The sequence below is a fragment of the Sprattus sprattus genome, assembly GCF_963457725.1.
Source record: "Sprattus sprattus genome assembly, chromosome: 5".
Lineage (NCBI taxonomy): Eukaryota > Metazoa > Chordata > Actinopteri > Clupeiformes > Clupeidae > Sprattus > Sprattus sprattus.
Window position 1 is genome coordinate 44,122,981 of NC_137924.1, and position 25,305 is coordinate 44,148,285.

At 43.4% G+C, this 25,305-nt stretch overlaps 3 protein-coding genes across 3 annotated transcripts in view; 2 read left to right on the forward strand and 1 right to left on the reverse strand.

Moving 5' to 3' along the window:
• The window catches only part of sema4f (sema domain, immunoglobulin domain (Ig), transmembrane domain (TM) and short cytoplasmic domain, (semaphorin) 4F), a gene marked incomplete at both ends in the record, with an annotated part of 64,928 nt that extends 63,666 nt beyond the window's left edge, over positions 1-1,262 (forward strand). The window contains 2 exon segments of the mRNA XM_080838488.1: positions 97-149; positions 424-1,262. Coding sequence (XP_080694614.1) covers positions 97-149; positions 424-1,262 — 892 coding nt within the window.
• A 7,481-nt stretch (positions 1,263-8,743) lies between these two features.
• On the reverse strand, positions 8,744-13,830 carry ccdc166 (coiled-coil domain containing 166; the record flags this gene model as incomplete). Its single annotated transcript, XM_080839860.1, has 8 exons — positions 8,744-9,013; positions 9,568-9,744; positions 9,960-10,039; positions 10,536-10,680; positions 10,765-10,819; positions 10,947-11,000; positions 11,643-11,743; positions 13,816-13,830. 8 exons carry the CDS (start codon positions 13,828-13,830, stop codon positions 8,744-8,746), a joined length of 897 nt encoding a protein of 298 aa, XP_080695986.1.
• Positions 13,831-14,749: 919 nt separating this feature from the next.
• Positions 14,750-19,438, forward strand: LOC308366226 (zinc-binding protein A33-like; the record flags this gene model as incomplete). The annotated part of the gene is made up of 3 exons (XM_080839861.1): positions 14,750-14,962; positions 18,336-18,621; positions 19,368-19,438. 3 exons carry the CDS (start codon positions 14,750-14,752, stop codon positions 19,436-19,438), a joined length of 570 nt encoding a protein of 189 aa, XP_080695987.1.
• Between the last annotated feature and the right edge of the window lie 5,867 nt (positions 19,439-25,305).

Here is a 25,305-nt window from a genome sequence, read left to right on the forward strand (position 1 = left end):
GCACAGAGTAACGTGTACTGAGACAGTCGTGTACACAGAACATAAGCGCACACACTCAAATAATGTGTTATTGTTAATCCTATGTTTCTGTGTTAGGCTCGGAGATGAAGAGCTTGGAGACCCACTGAGCCAATGTAACACTGGAGAAGGTAGGTCTGAACTGTGTGCTCATAATACATTTACTATCTGAGGCCTCCAAAATCACTAATCTCTTCCCTCTGTCTTATTAGCCACAATTATGATTTATTTTCTGTAGTATAGTATAGTAAGAATAGTAGGCATAACAATTATGTCTTTCTCTCTCACACACACACACACACACACACTCTTTTTCCTTTCTCTCTCTCTCTCACTCTCACTCTCTCTCTCTCCCTCACTCTCTCTCTCTCTCTCTCTCTCTCCTCTCTCTCTCTCTCTCTGCAGGTCGTTGTTCTCCTGCGGTGACTGAGATGCGTGTTCTGGATGGCCTCCGTGTGCTTCTCCCCTGTGTACAGATTTCCCCCCGCCCCTGCTTCTGGCAACACGACTCCCAAAGCCTGAGGCGCCAGCGCCTGTCCGACCTGGTGGTGCACGTGACACCCGTCACGGTGGGCAACTACGTGTGCCTGTGCGAGGAGGGCGGGCACGGGCAACCCCCCTGCCAGCGCGCCGCGTACCACCTGACCCTGGCGGGCCCCACCGCGGGGGGGAACGTGGCCCTGGCTGGCGGCGGCCGACACTTCCTAGCCTGGTACCTGCTGCTGTTCGTCTTGGGCATGCTGGCGGGCGCTGCGGGCATCTTCTGCCTGCTACTGCGCCAGCGCCGGGGCGGCGGGAAAGGTGCGGGCCACAGCTCCTCCATCTCGGAGAAGACACAAGATATGCTGCCGTCATCGGGCACGCCCCAGTCCCCCAGCAGCGCCAGCCTGATGTCTGAAGCTGTGCCACTCACCAAGCGCAACGGCACCCTCAACGGCCACGGAGGAGGAGGCGGCGGGCGCAACACCGGGCACAGCGACCACGGGCACAACGGCCCGCACATCTACTGCAACAGCAGCAGCAGCGGTGAGGTCAAGCTGTCCGAGTCGGGCACCAAGCTGGCACACCACCACGGGCTGGATGGGCGCGAGAGGCCGGGGCCCGAGGGTGAGGAGGGCGAGGGCCTGTCGGAGGGGCTCTCGGAGATGGGCGAGGGCCTGTCGGGCCTCCTGGATGAGGAGCTGGCTGCACTGCAGGCGTTCCGCGGAGCACCGCTGGCACAGTGTGAGGAGAGCTCCATCTGAGAGAAAGAGAATGAGTAAAAGAGAGAGAGGGAGAGAGAGAGAGAGGGATTGGGGTGAACATGGCAGAGAGAAAGAAAGAGATTGAGGGATGGAGAGATGAGTTGATGACAGCCACAGCCTTGACTGCCACTCTGTCACTGTGAACAGGACACAGAGCCATAAAACAAGAGCTGATAGTGACATGTGTACTGTGTGTGTGTGACTGTGTTTGGGGTGTCTGTGTGCGGTTGGCGTTTGTGTTTGTGTTTTTTTTTGTGTGCAAACATATTCCACGTACCCACAAACCTGTAAACATGTCAAGATGTCCACACAGGAAACACACTTGTGTGTGTTTTGCTGACTGTACGTAAACCATCCACGCCGTTCCCATTCCCTGCCTCTCTTTGTTCCTTTCATTCCTGTATGTGTATGTGTGTTACACATCTCGCACTTGTGACTCTCTGTTATACTGTGAGTGGTGCAAACGCACACACACTCTACTTTCTCTCCGCCATGTTAGAGGGCCATGGAAAAGGGGGGGAAGACCCCTCTTTTGGTGGTCATGAGACGACGTGCACCTTTTGGGGTTACTGCCAGGGACACCAGGACAGTGAGACCCGTGACACATGAACTCACGCTCACAGTTGGACCAATAAGGCTGAGTTGAGGGTGGACTAATTGAGGAAGAGGTCAACGGACAGTGCTTTTGACAGGCCAAACCAAAGACCGCAGAGTCCGCGAGAGTTCACGAAGGAAGTTCGCCCGCAGGAGCCTACGCCTGCTGGGTCGAGACTGAACTCGACCAGGACTTGAAAACCGACTTGAGGGGATTCTTCCTAAATTCACACTACAGGACTGGCTGCCTAGCGATGCAACTGCAGTCAGACCAAAGTAATCAAAGCAGGATATGAGAGCCAGTTGTTAGCCTGTAGTTGTTTATCTCACACCATTCCGTGGAAACTCTCAGCACCTTGGCAACGAGATTGCCCATTCCTCCAGGATGTTATTTGGTTGCCTTGGACAAAAAGCAGGAGCTGATAAGCCACACCTGATAAGAGCATGAAGGCCATACAGTGTTTGTTTCTGTTGGCAAATGGTCCCTTTACCCTTGTTTGGCTGGAAGGATCTGTGATTTTTTTTTTGGTGTCAGGCGTTGATAAATGACAATGACAAATCTATTTTTTCCGTCTTTCTTTAATTTAACTAACTGTCTTTACGTGTATGAAGAGGTCAAATTGCACCCTTAAGAAAGATCACACAAAAAAATGCAGACCCTTTCTGTATGTTGCTGTCTACAGTTCTATGGACCAAGTTCATGTAATGGTGTTTGGGAATGTTGTTGTTTTTTAAGAAAGAAAAATGACATATGAGATTGTGGCCCATATGTTGCAATAGAAATTAATCTACAAAAGAATGACGGGCAGGCAGGAAGTACTAGAAGCAAATCTGTTTTTCTTATGGACAGGCAGACCACCAAAGCAAGATTGCAACTGAGGTGCTAAGTAAGTATCCAAAAATAGAGGTATGTTGACGAATGATGACCGTGGCAAATGTCTAAAGTCTAAAGAAAGAAGAGCGAGAGAGAACGTTGTCGCTCCTTTTTTTGTGGTCATATTGTATCTGTTGGCGACCTATTTTAGAAGCCCTCTTGCTGTGAATGACAGTGGACTACTTCTGCCACTAGGGGGAACCTCTCTCTAGAATGCCACTGTTTATAAATCCACAGTTCTGCTTGTGTTGACGGCAGTGTTTTCTCCATTGTATTCTTTTTTGGTTTTATTTACTTAAGCATTTGAGAAGGTAATACTCAGAATTGTATGTGTGGCATAATGTAGCTTGTCCTGTCAGCATATATTGGTCACAGGTACGAACACTTCCCCAGCAAGTTAACAATAATTTACAGATACAACAGAAAGGCTTCAACTCCCATTACGCACCTCCATCTAAAATATAGTGGATGCGACCAGGCCAGAGCTTTGGTGGCAGTAGCCCAAGTCAAGAATGTCCCCTCGGTCACCCAAAACGTCCCATACACATCTATGATCGTTTCGAATCAGACATGGATCTTGTGCATAAAATTGTTAGCGTAAGCTGTTTCGTTATGTTGTAAACATGACTGTTCAAGAGTTTACCTTCTCTTCAGCTGTTTTACAGACGTGCAGAATCCATTTAACTGTTGTACATATATGTTGTATATGTTTTATTTTTATAATTTATATATAATAATGAAACAAATGCACATTTTTTGGAATACCTATATTGTGTCTTTGTATGTGGATGACTGTGCAGTATGTGTGAGAATGCGTATAAAGAAAGTGCTACCTCTTATTACCTGTCAGTGCCTGTGCTTCTGTGAGTCACAATCCAATTGCGCAAAAGTGAAATATATTCAGCACTCATGCTCATGAGAACCTAATATTTTATTTTGGACAAAATATCTCTATCAAAGAATAACAGCAGTAATAGTCCCCCAAAATTGTACATCCTGTAATGGGTAACTGTACTTACCAATTTATGTCAAACTAAGACTTAATACTCACACATAATATAGTGTATGTCCCTGCTACTTCTTTAAAAATAAAAAGGATCTATCCTTCATTCACGCAAAAATGCACAGGCTTAGGTCCAGTTTTATTGACAGGTATGGTGAAGTATCCAAATTTAATGTAACACTGAATAGTGCAGTGAGGTCTGGAGGAAGCTGATGTAAGGACAACCACAGAGCTCAGAGGGAAATCAGCACACACCTCATGAAAGGAGATACTCTAGTTAGAAATTCTTTCTCTGAGCACCTCAAAGCCTAGCCTGGCCATTACCAGCCTGGGACTCCATTTCATTCCGTCTTTCAGTCTGGGCCAACTCAATGCATTTTGGTTTCCGAGATGGGCGGGTGCTTATCTTGAGGTTTAAAATCATTCGAGTTCTCTTAACCAATCAGCAACGTTTAGTAAGCATTCGGTAGATTAAACTCTTCCCAAAGCCAGTTGGGAGAAGAGCTACGACGTCCTTTCCCATCATAAAACTTACAAGAAAATACTCTTGTTCTCCTTTTAATTTTCTGATGTTCTCGAGAGTTGAGACAACTTTTCCGATAGCTTTTCTTGTCTTTTCCTCCAAGGTGAGTTTTGCGTCACAGCTCTGAACTGTTCGCTGATTGGTCCTGCAAAATTTTGAGGTCTGGAGACGATTGTCAATGGGGTTGGGCCAGACTGAGTATGAGCTTGAAATCAATTCAGGCGGAAATACGTAGGCTGGCGTCACCAGGCTACTCAAAGCCTATGACTGTATGATTCTTCAGACACGGACTGGTCCCAAGAGACCCACCCTATATGCTTCACTGCTTCCCTGGTCGAAAGCCTTCTCTACCCATCTCTGTGTGCCAAGATAACATATCATCCATCTCCAACAACCAGTCAGCCAGGTATCTATATCCTGTAGCTATACTAAAATAGCTTAAATACTTAACCAAAACCTTATCAGACATAGACATTTTGTTATTCACAGCAACCTGCACAGTGCACATACAATACACCGACTTTAGTTTTACTCTCTTCTTCCCGTATTTGTTTGTACCATAGCAACCGGACCGCGCCGTATTAAGTAAGCATATAGGCTTCAAGCTTCTGGCCTCTGACAGGCTAATTTGTGGGTTGAGTCCTCCACATCACTAGCCTGGATACCAGCCCAAACCCCGCCCACAATTTTTTTTGTCAGGGAGATTTGGTCTGGTTCTGGGCTAATTGGGAGAGAGTTTCATCGGTAGGATGAAACCGGACCAATCAAATTGTCAGGGCGGGCTTTATACGTTGATGGACAGATACCAACGCTTGAGTTAAATTAACCGGTAGATTCAAACTCCGACCAGATGGCCGCGTCTCGGGTGCTTAGTGGGGAATATTTTATGTGAATTAAGCTATCTACACGACTTTTTAATGTCTACATTGACTCGGTTAGTTGTGCATGTGCAACACGAATGTTGCAGAGTATATTTTGTCTTAACTAAAGCTCTCTAGACCATTATTGTTAGATCATTGCTAACGTGTACACAAAAAACCCATTTAAACTAGCTGTAGCTTGTAGCCTTAATGCTAATTAATTAACGTGAGCAGGCATATCTCAACAGACATTGACAGCGCATTCATTTTGAAAGAGGAACAGAGAAACGCGATCAAGGCATTTGTCGATTGAAAAGATGTTTTTGCCGTCCTTCCTACGGGATCAGGTAAAAGTTTAATCTATCAGATGGTAATAGGCTACTACGTTGCTCTGATTGGTTCTAGGTATCCAATTCAGCGAATAGGCATTTTCTTTCCTGGTTCGTTGAAACACGCCCCATAATGACAGCCCAAAGGTTCGGTATCAGACTCATATTCTGACTAGAATCATGAGTATGACATCGTCAGGCTACCACATCACCGACCCCTGGGTTGAAAACAGGATAGAGTGTTTTAGTGAAGCAATATCGGATGTATAAAATGAGCAATACAATCGTCCTCCACGTCGTAGAAGCTGATTAGGCCCTGAATTAGGTTTTAATTCAGAAACACTCCAGCGCTGGTTGACTTTTCGGAGCTGAACGATGGCGCAACTGGACGTGGTAGCGGTTTGGTAGCAGGTTCCGCCCGGCAGGACTAGAAAGCCTTTAACGAGCCGCTCCGGTTGACGTGCTCCCAGCGCAGCCCAACAATCCAGTCACGGTTCCAGTGATCCAGCAACTAGCAATAGTGTCTACAGCGAATGAGGCCCTTTAGGGTCAGGACACAGGGCTCTGTGCCGAAACTATCTTTGCTGAGAGCGACGTTCGTGGCGCGCCTCCGTCGATAACCTGTCTACGGTCAGCAGATGGGATGAGTTTTGTATGGGCGGTGGCAGGAGTCAGGGTCACGTTCAGTGAGGAAGGAAAGGTGAATTTGGAACCGTGAGATAGGGCTCGTATGTCCTTGGAGTTGATGCAACATTTCAATCGACAGCCAAAGGCAAAATAATATAATAACTGAGTTTGATCTTGTTAATTTTATTAAAGGCCCATGATCCCATCTTAAATATCTTTAGAGTAGAAATAATTAGTCTTAATAGCTCATTGTTCCTCAGCATTAAGTGAACTCTGCCACCATGTAACGTTGCAGGAAGAGGTCTCAACCCCTCTCAAGGAAGAGAAGTCAAATGAGAACTTGTGTGAATTGTTGTGTGGGGATGGATTACTGAGCCATTGCTCTGTAAGATAAATGCATTACAGTAGTAGGCTACTGAAACTGTAGAGCGGCTGGCTGTGGTGCTATTAATCCTTTTAAAAACAAATCTGCAATTCTGTGTAAAAGCAGAATAGGTATTCAGGATAGTGGAAAAGACAAACAAATGAATATGCAATACCAATACATAAAGACCCTGGCTGAGGTTCTACTTACACATGAGCTATGACTAAAGACTTGTTTGCTCTGCATATATATTAGTGTCGGGTAAAACCTGATGAGAAACCAATTGTATGATACGACATACACCTTATTCACTCGCGACACATCCTGTTCTGTTTTTAGTCAGCTCACTTCCAAAATAAGGACACTCTGGGCATCCGGGATTAAGTGTGGAGGCAGATCAGTTTTTACAGTGGCACTGGAGTGCAAAATACAAAAACAAAAAACTTGCAGCTCTGATGTGCAAAATACAAAAACAAAAACCTGTGGTCCTGAGGTGCCGATGCAACATACAAACATAAAACCTTGCCACCATATATTGCATAAACATGTTGGGGTTTGGAGCCTATGGGGAATAACAGACTTCAACACAAGTGGCCCTGCACTCCAAGCAACACCTTTGTAGTACGCAATAATAACACCCATAACATCCTGCTAAAAGGTGTGATGCTTGCTGGCCGATTCAATGGCCCATATACATTTTACGTGTTTCAAGATGCACTTTGCATAAAGGGCAATGCATCAAAAAGATAAGGCAGCAGTTGGTTTACCAGTTATCAGCTGTCATTGGCACTGCATTGCATCACAGTGCAAGAGAGGAGTTGGAAATGATTAATGCAATAGAATACCAAGAAATTGTATGTCACCATTTTTTCCTACACAGGAAGTACATGATCAATATTAATACTTTATTACTATAGTAAATGTGATGTTTCGGTAGTGACAATTTTTGGAATAGGAAAAACATTCCAACACATTCTGAAAATACAATATAAAAATTGACAGTTCTTTTACTAGATGTGTGTACTTTAGATATGGTACAATATACATAAGGACAAAGTTTTGGAAATAAAACATACACAATTTCAAAATATTTCCGACCTGACTTTGCACCAATTCGGTTGAATGGCCCATATACAGTCGTATGAAAAACTTTAGGCACCCCTCTGAGGCTGCATGATAATTTGCTCAATCTACCAAGGCATTTATGCAGATGAACAAGTATAATGGTCTGGAATGGCCATCCCAGTCCCCAGACTTGAATATTATTACAAATCTACTGTATGGAATGAATTGAAGCGGGATGGCCATGCTAGACAGCCATCAAACCTAAGTGAACTGAAGATGATTTGTAAGGAGGAATGGTCCAAATTACCTTCATCCAGAATCAAGACACTCATCAGAGGCTATAGGAAGCATCTAATGGCTTTTATTTTTGCAAAAGGAGGCACTAGTAAATATTGATGAGATTTTTCTGATGGGGTGCACAAATGTATGCACCGGTCTAATTTTGTTATGCTTATCCAGGTCACACCAAACTGACTTGTTTCCTCCAACTAGGAGAATGCTTGTCCATGTGGCCCACTGTGAAGGCTGAGCTGAGAGAGTGGTCACGCAGTTTGCAGAAGCATGCACTGGGAACTTACCACTGCGGCCCACGTGGTCTTGTCTGCAGTTTTAGCTCTGAACCTCTGCACCTCACACCTTCACCACTGCACAGCAGAAGAGGAAGAGGCCCTTCTAATACTCTAATACGGCCCCTTTTTTGAAAAGTGACAGTCAATCGTTTGGTGGACCAGGCGGAACGAAAGAAGTAGGGCCAAAGCATAACATCATACACAGAAAACAGAACACATTTCATACCATGTGAAGCAGCAAGTTCCAATAGATGAAGCTACTTTTCACCTTATCTTGAGGAGGCTTTATATACTGCTTCATAGGTGATTCTAAAAATAATAATATTATTGTATTTCAATATTGTGTAAAATCTCTTTCGTTTGTTGATTCTTTCAAGCACACATTTCAAATATTACATTAAGCATAATTTTTAATGACCAGAAGATTTATCATCGTTATAGATCATTCGCCAAATAATTATTTTTCGTTACACAACCCATACAAATACAGTATGAATCCATATATCATTTTACTCCAATGGCACAATGGAAAATGTATGTATCATGGTGCTTTGTAACAGGAGAAAGATTAATGTGCTGAATGTTCTTATCCCAGTGAGAAGTGCAAAAAAAAACAATAGTAGGGCCTAAAAAACGCTATTCTACACTTGTCCCATGCTCTTGTGTTCACGGTTCAGCATCCTGTGGTGGTGGCTGCTGGGTCCAGCTGCACAGTGTTAGAGCCACCTTGTGGCCTGGAGCGGGAGTGCGGCACAGCTCGCAGGCGGCGGAGCTCCTGCACATACTCCTTCTCCATCAGCAGCTGGCGGCGCTGGGCCTGCAGCCGGTCCTGGTGGGTGCGCAGGACATGTGCCCGCTGGATGAGCTGCTGCAGCTCAGTGCGCAGGCACACGTTCTCCTGCGCCACCTCCTGCGTGTGTGACAGCAGACACTCGGACGCCTCCTGGAGGAGAGGGTCGCACGAGACATGGCCGTTTGCAAATGTATTAATTTGTGTGTGTGTGTGTCAGATGTGGGTAAAAGAATGGACTTTGTGGATGTCAACTCTGTCTATACAGCTCCACCTTTTAATTTAAGCAAGCTACTCTAGCACCTACATCCAAAGTAACAGACAGGCATATTTAGAGTGGGTACTACACTGATCTACACTGTTTCCTAGCTACTGGTCTGTACCCCCTGTCACCTGTCTAACACTAACCCTTAAAATGTTTTTCTTTGCACAATTTGCGCAGTCTTGAATAACATAGCAGGCCCTTAGCACTCTTTTGATACTCTGATATTTTACTCAGCATTTCAAATGTGATGTGTGTATGTGTTGTGGTGTGGAGGAGCAGAGGAGACAACCAGGCGGGTGAGAGCAGGAAATTGACTCTCATTTAACCCTAACCTTTCGTCCATTTCCTTTTTATTGGGTGGAGGGGAGATTAATGAGCAATATCAAATGAAAAATGAAAAAGGGTGTTGCTCTCCGCTGTTGGCTGCTGATGCCATACTCACGCGGTTGGCTGCCAGGGCGAGGTCATTGACCTCCTGTTGGGCCTGGTTCTGGTAGCGCTCCTTCTTCGTCAGGAAGTCCGACTTCAGGGCCTGCAGCGACTCCGAGTGACAGCAGCGCATGGCCACCACCTCCCTCTCCAGCTCGGCGATACGGCTGAGCTGCTGCTGCTGCAGGCTCTGTTGTGTGTGAGTGCGAGACAGCAACAATGACACACACAAAGAAAAAGAAACACATACACAACAAATTAATACAAAATGAAAGAACATTAAAACAGACATGGAATCGATGTTAGTGACAGACAAAAAGGAAACACACTTGCAGTAGGCCAAAGCAAGATCAAACAAGTCTAAACCTTAATAATAATCCTTTAACTTTTACTTGTGCAGAGTACCTTAAATTCTCTTAGATCAGCAATCTCAATGTTCAGCAGTGCAAGCTCATTTTCCTTCTCCAGGATTTTCTGCTTTAGTTCTGACAAATGCAGAGGAAAAAAACAGAGGTTATTAGGTGGTCAATTTAAACTGATTGGACATTGAAGGGAAACTGTGCATTCACAAATATTATTTTTTCAAATCTGCTAGTCTTCCAACACATGTTGGTTGTTTCATTTACGTCTTACAAATCATTTAAGGGTGAATAAGGTAGGCTATATTCAACATAGACCTAGAGGTACAGGTGCATTCTAGGTGTGAGGCAGGTCACTACATTTTTAGGTTAAGATAAGGTATTTAGCAGATGTTTTTGTCCAAAGCAACTTACAAAACATTAGTTAAAAAAAACAGTAAACACAACTATGGGAAAATTAAATAATAAGCATAATGAAATGGCAGAAAAACAATATTAAGTAGGTTTATACTTCTTATTACAGCAGTTCAAACAACGTGCAACGTGTGCTCAACTCTAGCGTAATGGCGAGACCTATAGCAGCCTTCGCTGCTCACAGATTGTGACAGACATGTCATCTCACCGCTGGCCTGCTCCTCGTATTTTTCCAGGAGCTTCTCTCGCTGTTCGCTAAGGCTCTCCAGCTGCTGATGGTTCTGGTCACTTAACGTGACTATGGCCTTCTGACGCTTCTGGGTCCTCTTGGACACGTATGCCATGTACTCGTGCTGTGGAGAACCACGAATTACAATGTCTCTCTCTCTCTCTCTCTCTCTCTCTCTCTGCGCTAAAAAGCCTTAAGGATTGCTTACACTCTCCATGCGCGTCTGGTTGGCTTCATTCTGAAGGAACTCGTTCTCTTTCCGTCTGTCATTGGCGCAGCGTTAAGGACTTTGCAAAGTACTGAACAATTCAAAGATGGTCACAACATATTTCACTATTTGCGTAAAATGTGAATGCCAGCTTGGGAGCTGATGCAGGCATTAAAGGATACAGCTGTTCAAGTTTCCTCTTGAGGTTCAGCAGTGTGTTGGTCAGAATGTCGTACCTACGTGTCCCCAAAATGTAAACATGTTATCGTAGCCCGACCTATTATCCCGCACGACCTATTATCCCGCAAGCGCTGGTACACGTTACTTAATATTGATTTTGGTGTCATCCAGGATCGCGGATTTCGGAAAACTTAAGTCCCTGCCCAAAAAGGGTATTTAAATTAGCTTTGTAGCAAAAATGGCACATATACAGCGTATTGAAGTGTATAAGATAGTGTTGTAATACTGCATGTACAAACCAGCCTGATACAAATAGTAGAATTTTGATTTCGCGACGTTCGGTGTAAATTCTTTTTCTTGTTGAGCTTGATTCCCAACGGCATTTTACATCAATGCGGGATAATAGGTCGTCGCCAACTTTGTTGCCATTTCGCGACTGTACAAAACAAATCGGAAAATACGTTAAGAAATGTTCATGCTGAGAGTCAAACAAGACTTCGTGCATGTTCTACACACCTGTCACTTCTGAAATATGTAAGGTTGATTCATTAAACAATATTTATATTGATAAAAACATATTTGTTAAGCGGAGTTTTTGGTGGCCCGCGGGATAATAGGTCGCGTTACTATAGCTAAGATTCCACATCATGGCTCTCGATAAACCATACTGAGTAGAAACGCAAATACTTGACACCTACTCTTTTTGCAACAAGCTATCCTTGTCGGATTCGGGTGGTGTTGGTAACTCAGCCATGACATTCGGCTTACGCTCGGTTTTTTTAGGAGGCATAGGATCAGCCTAAGGAATGTAGCACGATATACTAGAATTTTGCCACACGTTTTATACTTACAGCGTAGTTAATCTTAATGAAAACCTCTAAGACATAAATCTCTTAGACTATGTGTTACAAGGTGGCGAGCGAAGTAGGACTAGTTAAGTTCAAATGTTTCCAAAAGCGCAAGGCAATAACACACCACCTGTTGACTGTTACTATAGCAACCACAACATGGTAAAACAAATCCCACGAGTGCAGTACAGCAATTTTCAACGAACTTAACTTCTAGCCTACAATTCAGAATAATAACCAGTTGTTAATGTATTCACGTGACACATTTGAAATGCTTTCCCTAGAAAATATCGAGCGATAGCGAGGGTGATGCTGCGGGGCCGAAGTCTGATATACCTGCATGACCGAACGGCAGTGGTGGGTAGTAACGCGTTACAACGATTTTTTAAATTAGGCCCTGTTTTCAATTTTCCAAACCAAAGCTGTCCATAAATGGGATTTGAGATAGGCTATTATCTAATGTTAATTAGATTTATGAATCATTATGTGTTGTAATATCTGGTAATAGTGGTCTCTGAAGGGTTAACCAAACGGTGTTGATTTTTAAACACACCCGAGCTTCCTTTCTGACTTTGTTATCAGTGCATGTTATCCTCTGGACAGTCCCACCCCACAGAGACCAGAGGATGGAGATGACAGAGAACATTCTAGAAGAGGCCCAGACTTACAGATGTCACGACCCAGCCTGGTCTGCCCCGCCCCCTGCTATCATTGCTCTGTGTTCTTCCACAGCTGATTAGCAGAGTCTGCGCAGGTGCCCGCAGGTGTGAGGAATGAAGACCTAATGAGCTCCACCATATGAGGGCCATGGCGGACGGTGCAAGGGGCTCTCTCTGATCAACGCGTCGTTTATGTTGTTTGTTTTGGACACATGTACACTACTCTGACACCCGCTTACACCACACCTTTATTTGCTTACATTTACACTGACTGTTCTATTATACTTTAAATAAATCCTTTTGTTACACAACCTGGCTTCGGAACTCCCGTTCATGTAACATGCAATGAGCCTTGTGTGTTACACAGAGTAAACGGACCTCCCAGTGAAGAAGATGAACCAAGAGACACCAACTATGACTTTTGCAAAGACATCAAGGAAGCTCAAAGTTTCAGAATCTTTGGTAATTGTGGACATTTTCTTTCTCACTCTCTTTGACTCTTTCCTTTCCCCCCCTTTTTGTTTCTCTCTCACTCACACTCTGTGTGCCTGTGTGTTTTGTCTGTGTGTGTGAGTTTTCATATGTATGTTTGAGAAAAAGAGAGATAAACAGTTGGAGGAGAGACTGTACATTTTATGTTCAGGTTTCTACAAGTTGGCTGTGGGGTTCCTTGGGCTGTTGTGTGTTCTCCTGTTGGCTGTCATCATAGGACAGATTGTTAAGAACACTGCAGACAGAGAAGAGTGCATCAAGACCACGGAAGCAAGGCATCAGTTAGAGCTCAGTCACACTAACCAAGCTCAAGAGAAACACCAGCTTCAGGCCCTTTACACCGATTTAACAGAGGAGAAACATTACCTAAAAACCAGTTTCAACAACCTGGACAGAGAGAAATCCCAGTTACAGACTCAATACGGTATGCTCAAGAACACGACATCCCAGACAATGCCAGATTCAATACTTTGGCTAAAGAGAGAGATGAACTGCAGAGGTTTTTCGTCAAACACAGTGAGTAAATATTGCTGACAAGAACCCATTTAGTAAATTCATGTTTTGCATGATAGGAAATGTATTGACAGAATTTGGGTTACAGAAAGAGGGCGTGGATATTTTTGAGCATAGAATGCACACAAGGCCAGAAGGTACCAGAACCACACTCTTCTCCGTCACATCCAGGGTACGATTTGCCGGGGGGGATGGTGGGGATTTACCCCCCCCTCTGGTTTTTACATCCCCACCTCAGCTGGATGAATTTCATACATGGGGGGGATAACCCTCAATTATTAAAAAAACAATGAAAAAACAGACAGGTTGTGACAGCGTCTTACACTTGCTTACATCGCTGGCACTAACGTTCACCTTACCCGAACTGTCGGCATTCTTGAACGTCCCCATGCACATAGCCTAAACACATTGTATACATTGTAACAATAACATTACATACACGGAAATTAGCAAAGCCAGCTAATTAGGCTACTGTACAATGAAACGAGTCCAGAGCAGCATATCGTCCTTTTTAACAGGACCCGCGCAAAAAAATCTCTAACCTCTACACAACTTAAGGCAGTCACAGTGGAAGAAGTTCGAGGGGATGACCTACCCCAGGAGAAGTCCGTTGATTTTATATACTGTTCAAAATGTAACCTAATAGTGTCTATTGTTAATTTGAAGAGAATTAGGCCTATGTATTGCTTGTTTTTTTTTTATGATAAAAAAAAAAAAAAACATCCCCCCCTCTGGTTTTTGGACAAATCACACCCTGGTCACATCAACAACCTTATCTGACACTTGGCAGACATAGTCTAACAGCTGCATCACAAAACCTTTGTGGGCTCCAAACATGTATGTTTTGGTTTATTTTTCTCATCATCACCTCACTGTAATACATGACTTTCCTGTTAATGTTATCAATGTGGAGTTTTTTTCTGCAAAAATGTGATGTCAAATTACAGAGAGGGAGGCCTGCATAGGATTTGAAATTATTTGTCTTGTTTCATAGAATCCATGATGGAGATTAAAAAACATTCAGGTATGTTGGTGCCACTTTTTGGCTCAAGTTCTTGTTTCTGGTTGGAACTCCTTTTTCCTCTTCACTCAACTAGAAGCGCAAGTTTGAACAATCCCCAAAGTCATGGGCTCAGTACGCAGGAAGCACACATACTGATGAAAATATACTCCATGGATAAAAGTGTGCTAAATGATCAAATTACATTACTATTGCTCTTGTTGTAGTTGCAATATTTAAGTTCACTTTCTGAATAGAGATCTGAGTGATGTTTTAAACGATTTTATTTCTCTATGATCTTAGTGGATGTGACCCTGGATCCTGATACAGCACAGTTGAAACTCGTGCTGTCCCCTGACGGCAAACAACTCGACACGCGACAGAGACTCTGTGACAGCGCAAAGAGGTTCAGTCCTACTGTAGGTGTCTTGGGAAAACAGGGTTTTTCCTCTGGCCGATTCTACTATGAGGTTCAGATCAAGGGGAAGACTAGTTGGTGCTTGGGAGTAATAATTATAAATAATGCATTTTATTTGTATAGCACACTTTCACAAACAAAGATGTCTCAAGGTGCTTAAAAAAATTAAAACAGTGCATTCAAAAACAATACAGAAAAAAAAATAAAATAAACAGAAACCAGGACTTTAGGAGAAGGCAGATATAAAAAGATGGGTTTTGAGGTGGGATTTAAAAGAAGTGATGGAGTCCAAAGCCCTAATGTTCTCCGGGAGCTTGTTCCAGAGTCGTGGCCCCAGCGAGGAGAAGGCACGATCTCCCATTCTGGACATATTTGTCCGGGGAACAGCAAGAAGGTTTGCTTGTCCGGACCTAAGAGTCCTTGGTGAGAGATGAGGGGTGAGGAGATCCTGGAGATAGGCCGGACCAGTGGTGTTTATGGCCTTGTGAACTAGAAGAAGGACTTTGAAATGTATTCTCTGGTTGATTGGAAGCCAGTGGAGGGAGTGGAGGACTGGGGTGATGTGCTCGGATCTCCGTGTCTTGGTGAGAACCCGGGCAGCACTGTTTTGAACATACTGCAGCCTCTGGATGGATTTTGCTGGAAGACCTGCCAGCAGAGAGTTGCAGTAGTCCAGACGGGAGCTGATGAATGCATGCACCAGCTTTTCTGCAGCATGTTTGGGAAGAGAGGGTCTCAGCCTTGAGATGTTTCTCAGGTGGTAAAATGAAGTTTGGCAGATGGATTTGATGTGTGAATCAAAGGACAATGAAGAGTCCAGCTTGACACCAAGGTTTGTGACGAGTGAGGAGAGAGGGGTGGGGTGGCCATTTATGGTGATTTGGGTGATACCAGCCTTTTTTATTTGGTGGGGCGTGCCAATAAGAATGGCTTCAGACTTGCCACCATTTAGCTGTAGTGAGTTGTTGCTCATCCATTGCTGGATGTCATCCAGGCATTTGGTAGTCTGTGATAGTGCCTGTTGTTTGTCGGGTGAAGTTCGGATGTAGATTTGTGTGTCATCTGCATAGGAGTGAAATGGGATGTTATGACCTCGAAGTATGTTTCCCAGGGGTAGCATGTAAATTAAGAAAAGCAGGGGCCCCAGGACTGACCCCTGGGGGACACCGGAGGTAACGCACCTAATGCTGGAGGTGACATTGCCAAGGGCAACATATTCCTGCCGTCCTGTGAGATAGGAATAAGAGAAGTCCAGGGCAGTGCCTGTAATTCCCACCTCCTGGAGGCGCCGAAACAGGATAGTATGGTCCACTGTATCAAAAGCAGCGCTTAGATCCAGCAGGACTTGTAAGCTGGGTGAGCCAGAGTCTGATGACATTAGGAGGTCATTTACCACCCTCACCAGAGCAGTTTCAGTGCTATGGGAAGGTCTGAAACCAGACTGGAAGGATTCATAAAGCTGGTGGGAGTGGAGATGATTATGCAGCTGGAGGGAGACGACCTTTTCCAGGACCTTTGTTAGGAAGGGGAGGTTTGAGATGGGACGGTAGTTTGAGAGGTCCTCAGGGTCCAGATTGTGCTTTTTAAGCACAGGTTTGATGGCTGCCAGTTTTAGGGAGGGGGCAACTTCACCAGTAGATAGGGACCTGTTTATTATGTGGGTTACAGTGGGGACAATGGCTGTGAGGCAAGCTTTCAATAGAGATGTGGGGATGGGATCCAAAGAGCTGGTGGAGGAGTTCATTTTTAAAACAATGCTGGACAGCTCAGCTTGGGAGACCTCAGCAAAATGATCAAGGGCTGGGCCATCACGGGGGGCAAGATCCGAGGGAGGATCAGGTTGGTCGGGGGTGATGTTGCGCCTGATGTTATCGACCTTTGTTTTGAAAAAGTCCATAAAGCGGTTGCAGTCATCAGAGAAGGGAGTATTGGTGGAGGAGCTGCAAGGTTTGAGCATCTGATTTATAGTGGAGAAGAGGTGCCTTGGGTTATTATGGCCAGAGTCAATGAGAGTGGAGTAGTATGATGCCCTGGTAGCTCTAAGAGCAGAGGAATATATTTTCTGATGTTCTCTGAAGTACAGCTTGTGGACAGTTAAGCCAGTTCGCCTAAATCTGCGCTCAATTTTTCGACCCTCTGACTTAAGGGCTCTGAGATGGTCAGTGAACCAGGGGGCTGAGCGCTGGAAGGACACCAGCCGCGTTCTTTCAGGGGCAAACCTGTCTAGGCCATCCTGAAGAGTGTGGTTGTAGCGGTGTACATTCTCTTCAAGTGAGAGTGCAGGATCAGGCTCAGTCAGGGCAGAAGAGAGAGCATTTGATAGCAGGGCATGGTCAATGTCCTTGATCTTACGGAAGGTGATGGAGCGCTTGCTGCTGGGGGCAGGTGGTGTAGCAATAGTGTCCAGTAGTACCACACTGTGGTCAGATATGCCTAACTCCAGGACATGGGTGTTGGAAACTGAGACATCGGCAGTGATGGCAAGATCAAGGGTGTGGTCATGTTTATGGGTAGGTCCTTGTACATGCTGAGTGAGCGGGAGGCAATCAAGGAGGTTGAGGAAGTCAACGGCCAGCGGGCACTTGGGGGCATCTACATGAATATTGAAATCACCAAGTACCACCATCCTGGAAAAGGTGGGGCACAGGGTTGTGAGGAGATTTGAGAAGTCAGATATAAAAGTAGGGTTAGCTCTGGGTGGTCTATAAATAGAAACAATTATCAGAAGTTGAGGGGTGACGATTCTGGCAGCTAAGCATTCAAAAGATGGGGAAACAGGGACCTGCAGTTCAACAAGGCCGAAAGTGTCCCGATAAAACACTGCCAGCCCCCCACCACGACCAGAACTGCGTGCTTTTTCGATGTATTTATAGCCTGCAGGAGCCGTTTCATTTAAGGAGAGGTAGTCACCACTGTGATGCCAGGTTTCACTAAGACATAAAATGTCAATGTCATGGTCAGATAAAAATTCATTCAATATAAGAGATTTGTTTGTGAGGGACTGGATGTTAAGGGAGGCAAATTTGAGAGCCTTCTGTTTTTGGGGGGAGGGTGCGTGTTTTCTGAGAGGGCGGAGATTTTTTCTAGATCCGTGGGTGGTAGTGTTGGCACAGTGACTAGAATCCACTCCACGAAATCCATTCAGCAGTGAGTGCGGGGCTCTCGCGGTGTTTCCCACGTTGGAGTGCAGAGATCTCACGATGTTTCCTGTGTTGTTGTTGGCTGAGGCTACGGCGCTGTGATGGCGCGTCAGACGTGCAACAGGTGACCAGAGAGATGGGATGTTCGTCTCCGAGCAGCTTGGCTGATTATGGTCGATGAATTTTCTTCCGGAGCCTCTATGGATGTAGCGAGGGCGGCGAAGGAGTCCAAGTTCTTTGAGGATGGGGTTGTTTAGCCCAGGAGTGGTTGCGGGGTGAAGTCGGCGGAGTTGCGAGCTGGTATAGTTGAACACCATGGGAGTAGCCAGAGAGTCCATTACCAGGAAGGGGACAGTACAGCTGAACCCTGCGTATGGATACTGGACAATATGGCTGAGAAATGGGACTGAGTATATGGCAAAAGATAGGCCGCCTGTTCGCCTCCCCCTGGAGGAGAAGCCCCAGAGGGTGGTGGGGGTGTTTGTGGATTATGACACAGGCCTGGTCTCCTTTTATGATGCAGACACCTGGCATCAGATGTACTCTTACACTAATGTAACCTTCACTGAGACTCTCTACCCATACTTCAGTCCCATGTTTAATGAAGGTACAAACTCATCCCCTATGATAATCTCTTCAGTTTGTGTCTGAGGATCACGACAGAGTTATGGAAAAGAGGTGGTCATCAACAATATTCCTATTAACAAAATGTAGTCATCATTAAAGTAAAGTGACAGGTATATTACCAGAACTTAATTAGCCTTGCATCTGTAGTATCATTTGTTTTTTCACTTTTTCTTACTGTTATTGTTGTATTGTGAGGTGTTTTTAAAACACAGACCTGCTTTCATGTGTCATTTCACTGATAGAAATAAAGGATGATTTGTTGAAAAACAGTAGGTTTGGTGTGTAAACATTTCATTTACCTGATAGGGAAATATGAAACTCTGACTTTAATCAAGTATGAATGTATTAATCAAGTGCCTTGTATTAATAACTACCTTGTATGAATCAGGTGCTTATGTAAGCAGGAACATGGCTTTTATGTAAGATGTAAGATGACCTCAGACATCAGAGAACCACCACGTGGTTATCCCTGCTGACAAATAGTCAGAGAACGCTAACTTCTTTCTATATAAACCTTGTGTGATGTGTTTCATTTTGCTTCTCTGTCGTCTGCTGAGGTCTGGGAGGGAGCACGGTCTCTCTCTCTGAGGGAGGGCCTGTGTCTCTCTCTGGCCTGCCAGGATGTGGGTGAGCCCGACAGGCCTGTTGTTGTTGTTGAATAATACTTATATGCAACTCCAGAGTTAGGTAATTAGTTCATTTCTGATAACTGTGTGGTGTCCTCAGGTAGCTTTAAGCCCCCACAGGAGAACAGGAGCACTCTCAGTCCTGGTTTATATTACAATGCTGATAGATAGCAGTGGCAAGATCCTATCACAGCTGTATATTAATGCGAGGCGCCTGAGAAGGCGTTTCTCAGGCGCAAGTGGTATTTTGCAGTTTCAAAAAACCAGTGCGCCATAGACCGGTAAAAACCTAGTCTAATGTCAGAGGCGCATTGTGTAGAGTCTGTGGCGCGTATTCAGACTTTATTTTAAGGATGCGTGCTTGGCTGCACAGTAGGCTACACTTTACTTCTCTCGTCTACACGAGAGATTTACACCAATTTTTTGGCAAGCCATATATAATTACAAGGAAAATAAAGTATTTACCACATGAGGAAATCATTGTGATGTCCATATCCAAGATATTTTAAAAATAGGCATACATCTAGCGTACACATTGACCCAAATGATTCAGGTTAATTGTAATGGCGGTTCTGATGTCTGCCATCTCCTGGCAGATGAGCTGGGGACAGACACACACTGTCCCTATCACAGTCTGCAATAAGTTCGGCTTTACATGCAGTTACGTCAGGTCTAGTCCGACATGCTGGGGAATTCATAAAATTTCCCGTAACACCCGACAGCCAAGAGAGAGCTAAGCAGGCGTTCTGGGAGAAGTATGGGTTCACTGGCGTCCTTGGCGCTATAGACTGCACCCATATTCACATACGTGCCCCCCCCCCAGTGTTTTACACAACATTGCCATGAATCATGGATGTGTCAATGACATAAATGAGGATAGATTAGAGGACTTTAGAAGACGTGAGGTTGAACTGCATGTGCCGATGGGTGCAATATTATTACCATGCATACATAACCTAGTGATTCAGTGAGGGTGAACCCAAAACATCGGAAAGTATGTTTTTGTGACTTTTATTTCAAATATGTTGCCACCAAAAAACGAATGCTAGTAACTGAAAAAATACAAACGAGAAATAAAAAGTAGAAACATTTCTCCAAACAAGCATAGGAAAATATTGCCGTGATTGTTTCTGGCAACACACGTTCTGGTGGCCTCACGGTCTTCCTCCAGGTAATTCAGCCATTATAATAACAAGCCGCTATGGAATATGCGCTCCTCGCTCTTAAAGGGAATGTGAGATGACGCTCTGATTGGTTTATTGCATATTACGCCCAAACCACACCTATGGCTGAGTAACCTCCTTTGGACCAACCCATTTGACATTTGACAAGTGTGTTTTTTTCGCCGTTATAATAGCAAATGCGCCATAGAGCCGCCCACACAGCTACTTGCATTTGGCGCTGTCCTAATTGCGTTTCTGATCGTTAAAATAGTGCCTAGGTGTCTGGATTTCAAAACAACACTCAAATCTTAGAATGCAAACCATTTATTAGTAGAACCTCTGATGAAAATGGCCTGTGAGGTTTTTTCAAAAACTTGGTGCCTTTTTCCAAAACTCTACACAACATTCACCGCACCACACACAAGACACGAAACATTTTGTTGTATCACTTCACACGAAAAAAAAAAAAAAAACAACATTATTCACAATTCATAATGCTAAAGAAAAGGTTATTTTGGCCTAAAAAAATAACCTCAGCAAAAAAAAGGTTGGACATCTTATATCACATTTGATTAAGGCCAGGCAGTAAATGTATGCTACCGTGTGTAGGGATGTGGTATCAACATGAAGAACCATTTCCTCTCACCCACAAATAACCCAAGCAGGTGGCTTTGACCCTGTTTTCTCTGAGCCACAGTGGGGGTATATTCTGCAAGTTATACAAGTTAATGCCCACTTAACACAGTGGGTGATGTAGTTTTGCCAAACTATATTTGTTCTTATTCTTGTGTCTACTTTCCTTTGAAAAATTATTCATGTTCTGGATTGTAATTGAGGTGTTAATGGACTGTGTGTGAAGGGGAAGAAGGGGTTATGGTTATGTTCACAGAAATAGGTCTGAAATAGGTCTGACTGTGTTTGACTGTGAGAACTCTCCTTGAGTAGAGGAACGGATGTTAGATGATTAACTGCTGAAGTTATTCGTATTCATTTTTTTCATGCATCTTCTTGAAGTTGAGCCTGCTTTATTCACATATAATGTCATGTTTTTTACATAACAAGGGACCTGTGGATTCATGTGGCAAAGACAGCATATGGGGTTTTAAACCTGACGTCTGTCCTCCTCACCATCCCTCCTACATTTCATATCTGTGTCTTTTTGCGAAATATCTGACCCAACACACAGGCAGCAAGGTGTAACAGCCATCATTTTAGGAGTTCCATATTTGAGGTCACACACTACCCACCTTCAGAATCAAAGAAACCGAGTTGTGACTGGGCCATAACTACTGGCACACACCACCCGCCGTTTTTTGATTTGACCCCTGACTTCCTCTTTTTTCTTGCCACACATATTTCAGCTTGTCAGAACTGTCACTTTGAGAAGTGTGTAAACCTAGTGACCAACTACAAGAAAAGTCTGACGTCTGTGCTTGCCAACAAGGTTTATTCCACCAAGTACTAAGTCATTTTTGTCAGTCAGTTTTGCTAGGGGTTCAAATACTTATTTTTTGCATCAAATGCAAATAAAGTCATAAATGTTATAAAAATGCATTTTTCTGGATTTTTTTGTTGATATTCTGTTTCTCACTGTTAATATACACCTACCATTACAATTATAGATCACACATTTCTTTGCAAGTGGCCAAACTTGTGAAATCGCCAGGGGTTCGAATACTTATTTTCCCCACTCTATATCTATCTCCTCTTCGCTGAACCTTCGTTTTCCCTTCCTCGAATCTCCATGGTGGCAGTAACATGCAGGCGATTTCTCCCGTCTTTTAACGGTGCGCTAAATAACACTAAAGGATCTGGTTTGATAAATACCACGGAAAATGCGGAAAAACACAGTGCGTTAATGTGCGCCTTAGCAAAGGCACAGATTAAGTTGCGGTCGCAATGTTAGTAAATCAGGCCCTGAAGGGCGGGGTAAGCACAGATTGCCCAGCGCGGATCTGGTTTGGTTTAGGTCCTTTTTTTCAAAACTCTACACACACATTCAAACACAACACACAAAACACAAAACATTTTGTTTTATCACGTCACATGAAAAAAAAAATACCCATTATTATTTACTTTCAATTGTGAACAGAGCTCCATTTTAAAGAAAAGTACATTTTGGCCTAATAAAATAACCTGAGCAAAAAAGAGTTCGACCTCGTTTATTACATTTTATTTAGGCCAAGCAGTAAATGTATGCTACCATGTGATGTGATGTGGTATCAACATGAAGAACCATTTCCTGTTGTTTTTTTCCCCTCACCCACAAATTACACAAGCAGGCAGCTTTGACCCAGTTTTCTTTGAGCCACAGTGGGGGTATATTCTGCAAGTAAGACAAGTTAATGCCCACTTAACACAACTGGGTGATGTAGTTTTGCCAAACTTTATTTGTTCTTATTCTTGTGTCTACTTCCATTTGAATATTTTATTCCTATCCTTGATTGTTATTGTGGTGTTAATGGACTGTGTCTGTGAAAGAGCTAATACTTAGGAACTACTGAGTGATGGTCCAGACCTAAACCTTGTTAACTACAGAGGTTTCATCACTGTGAGCTACCGGGTGTTCTAGATGTTCAGTAGAGTACAGAACAAACGCATAAGTTGACCAGTTCTGTGGTCTTTTTTCATGATAACAGAAAAGGGGTTGTGGTCCCTCCTCTATTTCATTTCTGTGTCTTTTTGCAAAATATCTGACCCAAACAGACAGCCGGCAAAGTGTAGGAGTTAGCATTTTAAGCGTTGATTAAGAGTTGTTAAAGCTAGCATTTTAAGAGAGATCAATGCACGTAAGGCTGCTGGCCCTGGAGCATATGATGACAACAATTGGGAGACAAGGATAGTGTCTAGTGCATTGTGAAACCTCCCTCGAGTCATCACTTTTTCCTAGTCTTGATAGAAACAAGCCAGAACTAATTTGGTCTTATGTCTGTTAGCTACATGTCTTTTACTGAAATAATGGGACTGTATGTTGAGTTTGTAATAAGAAAGGGCCTTGCCCCACAGAGCTTTGGATTTGTTGCTTGACCTTTGTGGTGCTGGTAACTTTCCCCGGTGTCAAGAATAAGGCTGCAGACTCACACTTATGTAGCACGAATGCTTTGACCACATCTGCCACTTCCTCTTTTGATTCATGTAAAGACCACTGCTGAAGGTCTGCAACACACTGCAGCTATACCAACACTTACAGAAGACCCATAAAGGAACACAATAGTACACAGTTTTCAAACAAAAGAATAGGATGGAGATAAGTAAGGTTTTTTACAGAAGGGTTCAAACTTTAAGTAGTGATTCACCTGCTCTCAGCGAAGATGAAGGACTACACACTAGTGTGGTATTTAGAAGGACTGATCACTCAACTCACGCCCAGGAAGGCCAAATAGAACACTTTGGTAAATATGAATTTTATGACGACTTCTTTTATTCATTGATATTATAAACGTCTTTATTCACCAGAGGTGGACATTAACAAAGTACTTCATTACTGGACCATACTACAACATTTGTATTCATGTTTCTTTACCTCACTTCTAATATTTTCGCTTCTACTCCCTACATTTTAAATAAAGAACGTTTACATTCACTCCCTATAATGAACTTGTTACTTATCTATATACTAAGTCAGCGACTGCTCAAAATTGCAGGAGCAAACAACATATAACACCGCTTCACTACTAACTTTAATTTGAGAATACAAATAACCAGAATGATGATAAGGTCTTAGAAGAGTAGAGTAGATTAGAGACAAACACATACACATACCCTGTAATACCATTTATGCATTTAAGCATTTATGTATGGCACACAAAGGATTAGCAAAGTCAAACAGTGATGGATAAGTGAAGTAAAATGATTGACAGCTGCTATGGGCTTCAGAAATATCATACTTCTATCCCCACATCAAGCCTCATGAACCATCATACTGACCGTCAACTCTCACACATATAGCTCAAGACCCACGTTTCTGTAAAACTTCAACTCTCACAAATATAGCTCAAGACCCATGTAACTGTTATACTTAAATTCAGGGAGGAATTTCAATTGATACTTACATTTAAGGCGAATATCTACAATTTCTGCAATTTTACCTGACTATGGCGTTTGTATACTTCTATCATGGCAGACATTAACCTTCTTCTATTTATCTGCAGGTCTGTGCAAACTGGCTGTGCTGTTTCTGGGGATTTTGTGTGCTTCCCTTCTGGCTGTCATCATAGGACTCACAATCATGATGTCTGAAAAGGGACAACAGTTACAGGACTGTTCTATCAGCCAAGCCAAAAGCAATGCAACTGCTGAAGAACTGCATAAACGTTTTACTAACTTAGACAAGGATAAATCACAGGTACAGACGAGTTACAATCAACTACTTGAGGAGAAATCACAGGTACAGACGAGTTACAATCAACTACTTGAGGTGAAATCCCTGTTAGAAGCCAAATGCAGTGCTACTGCTGAAGAAAGAGATGAACTTCAATGGCGTTTTACTAAACTGGGTAAATAATATTCTGTAATGAGGAACATCAATTATGCTTCATTTTCAACAATCTATACTCACAATCTATTCAACAGGATGTCATGAATGGGTGTGATTTTCAATTTATATTGAGAATGTAATTGTTCATGACGCCTTGATTCTGACATTACATCATAAATTCATGTAACATACGTACGTTATGTTTTTCATAGAGTCAATGAAGGAGATAAAACGGCATGCAGGTATGTCAAACCTATACATTGTGTTGTTTTTTAATTGATGACATAATGATTATTTGTATTATACAAAACCTATTTAAATACTTGATTTCTTATCTTAACAATATTCTTACATTACGCCAAACTTCTAGATTTGTTGAAATTATTTTGATGAACCTT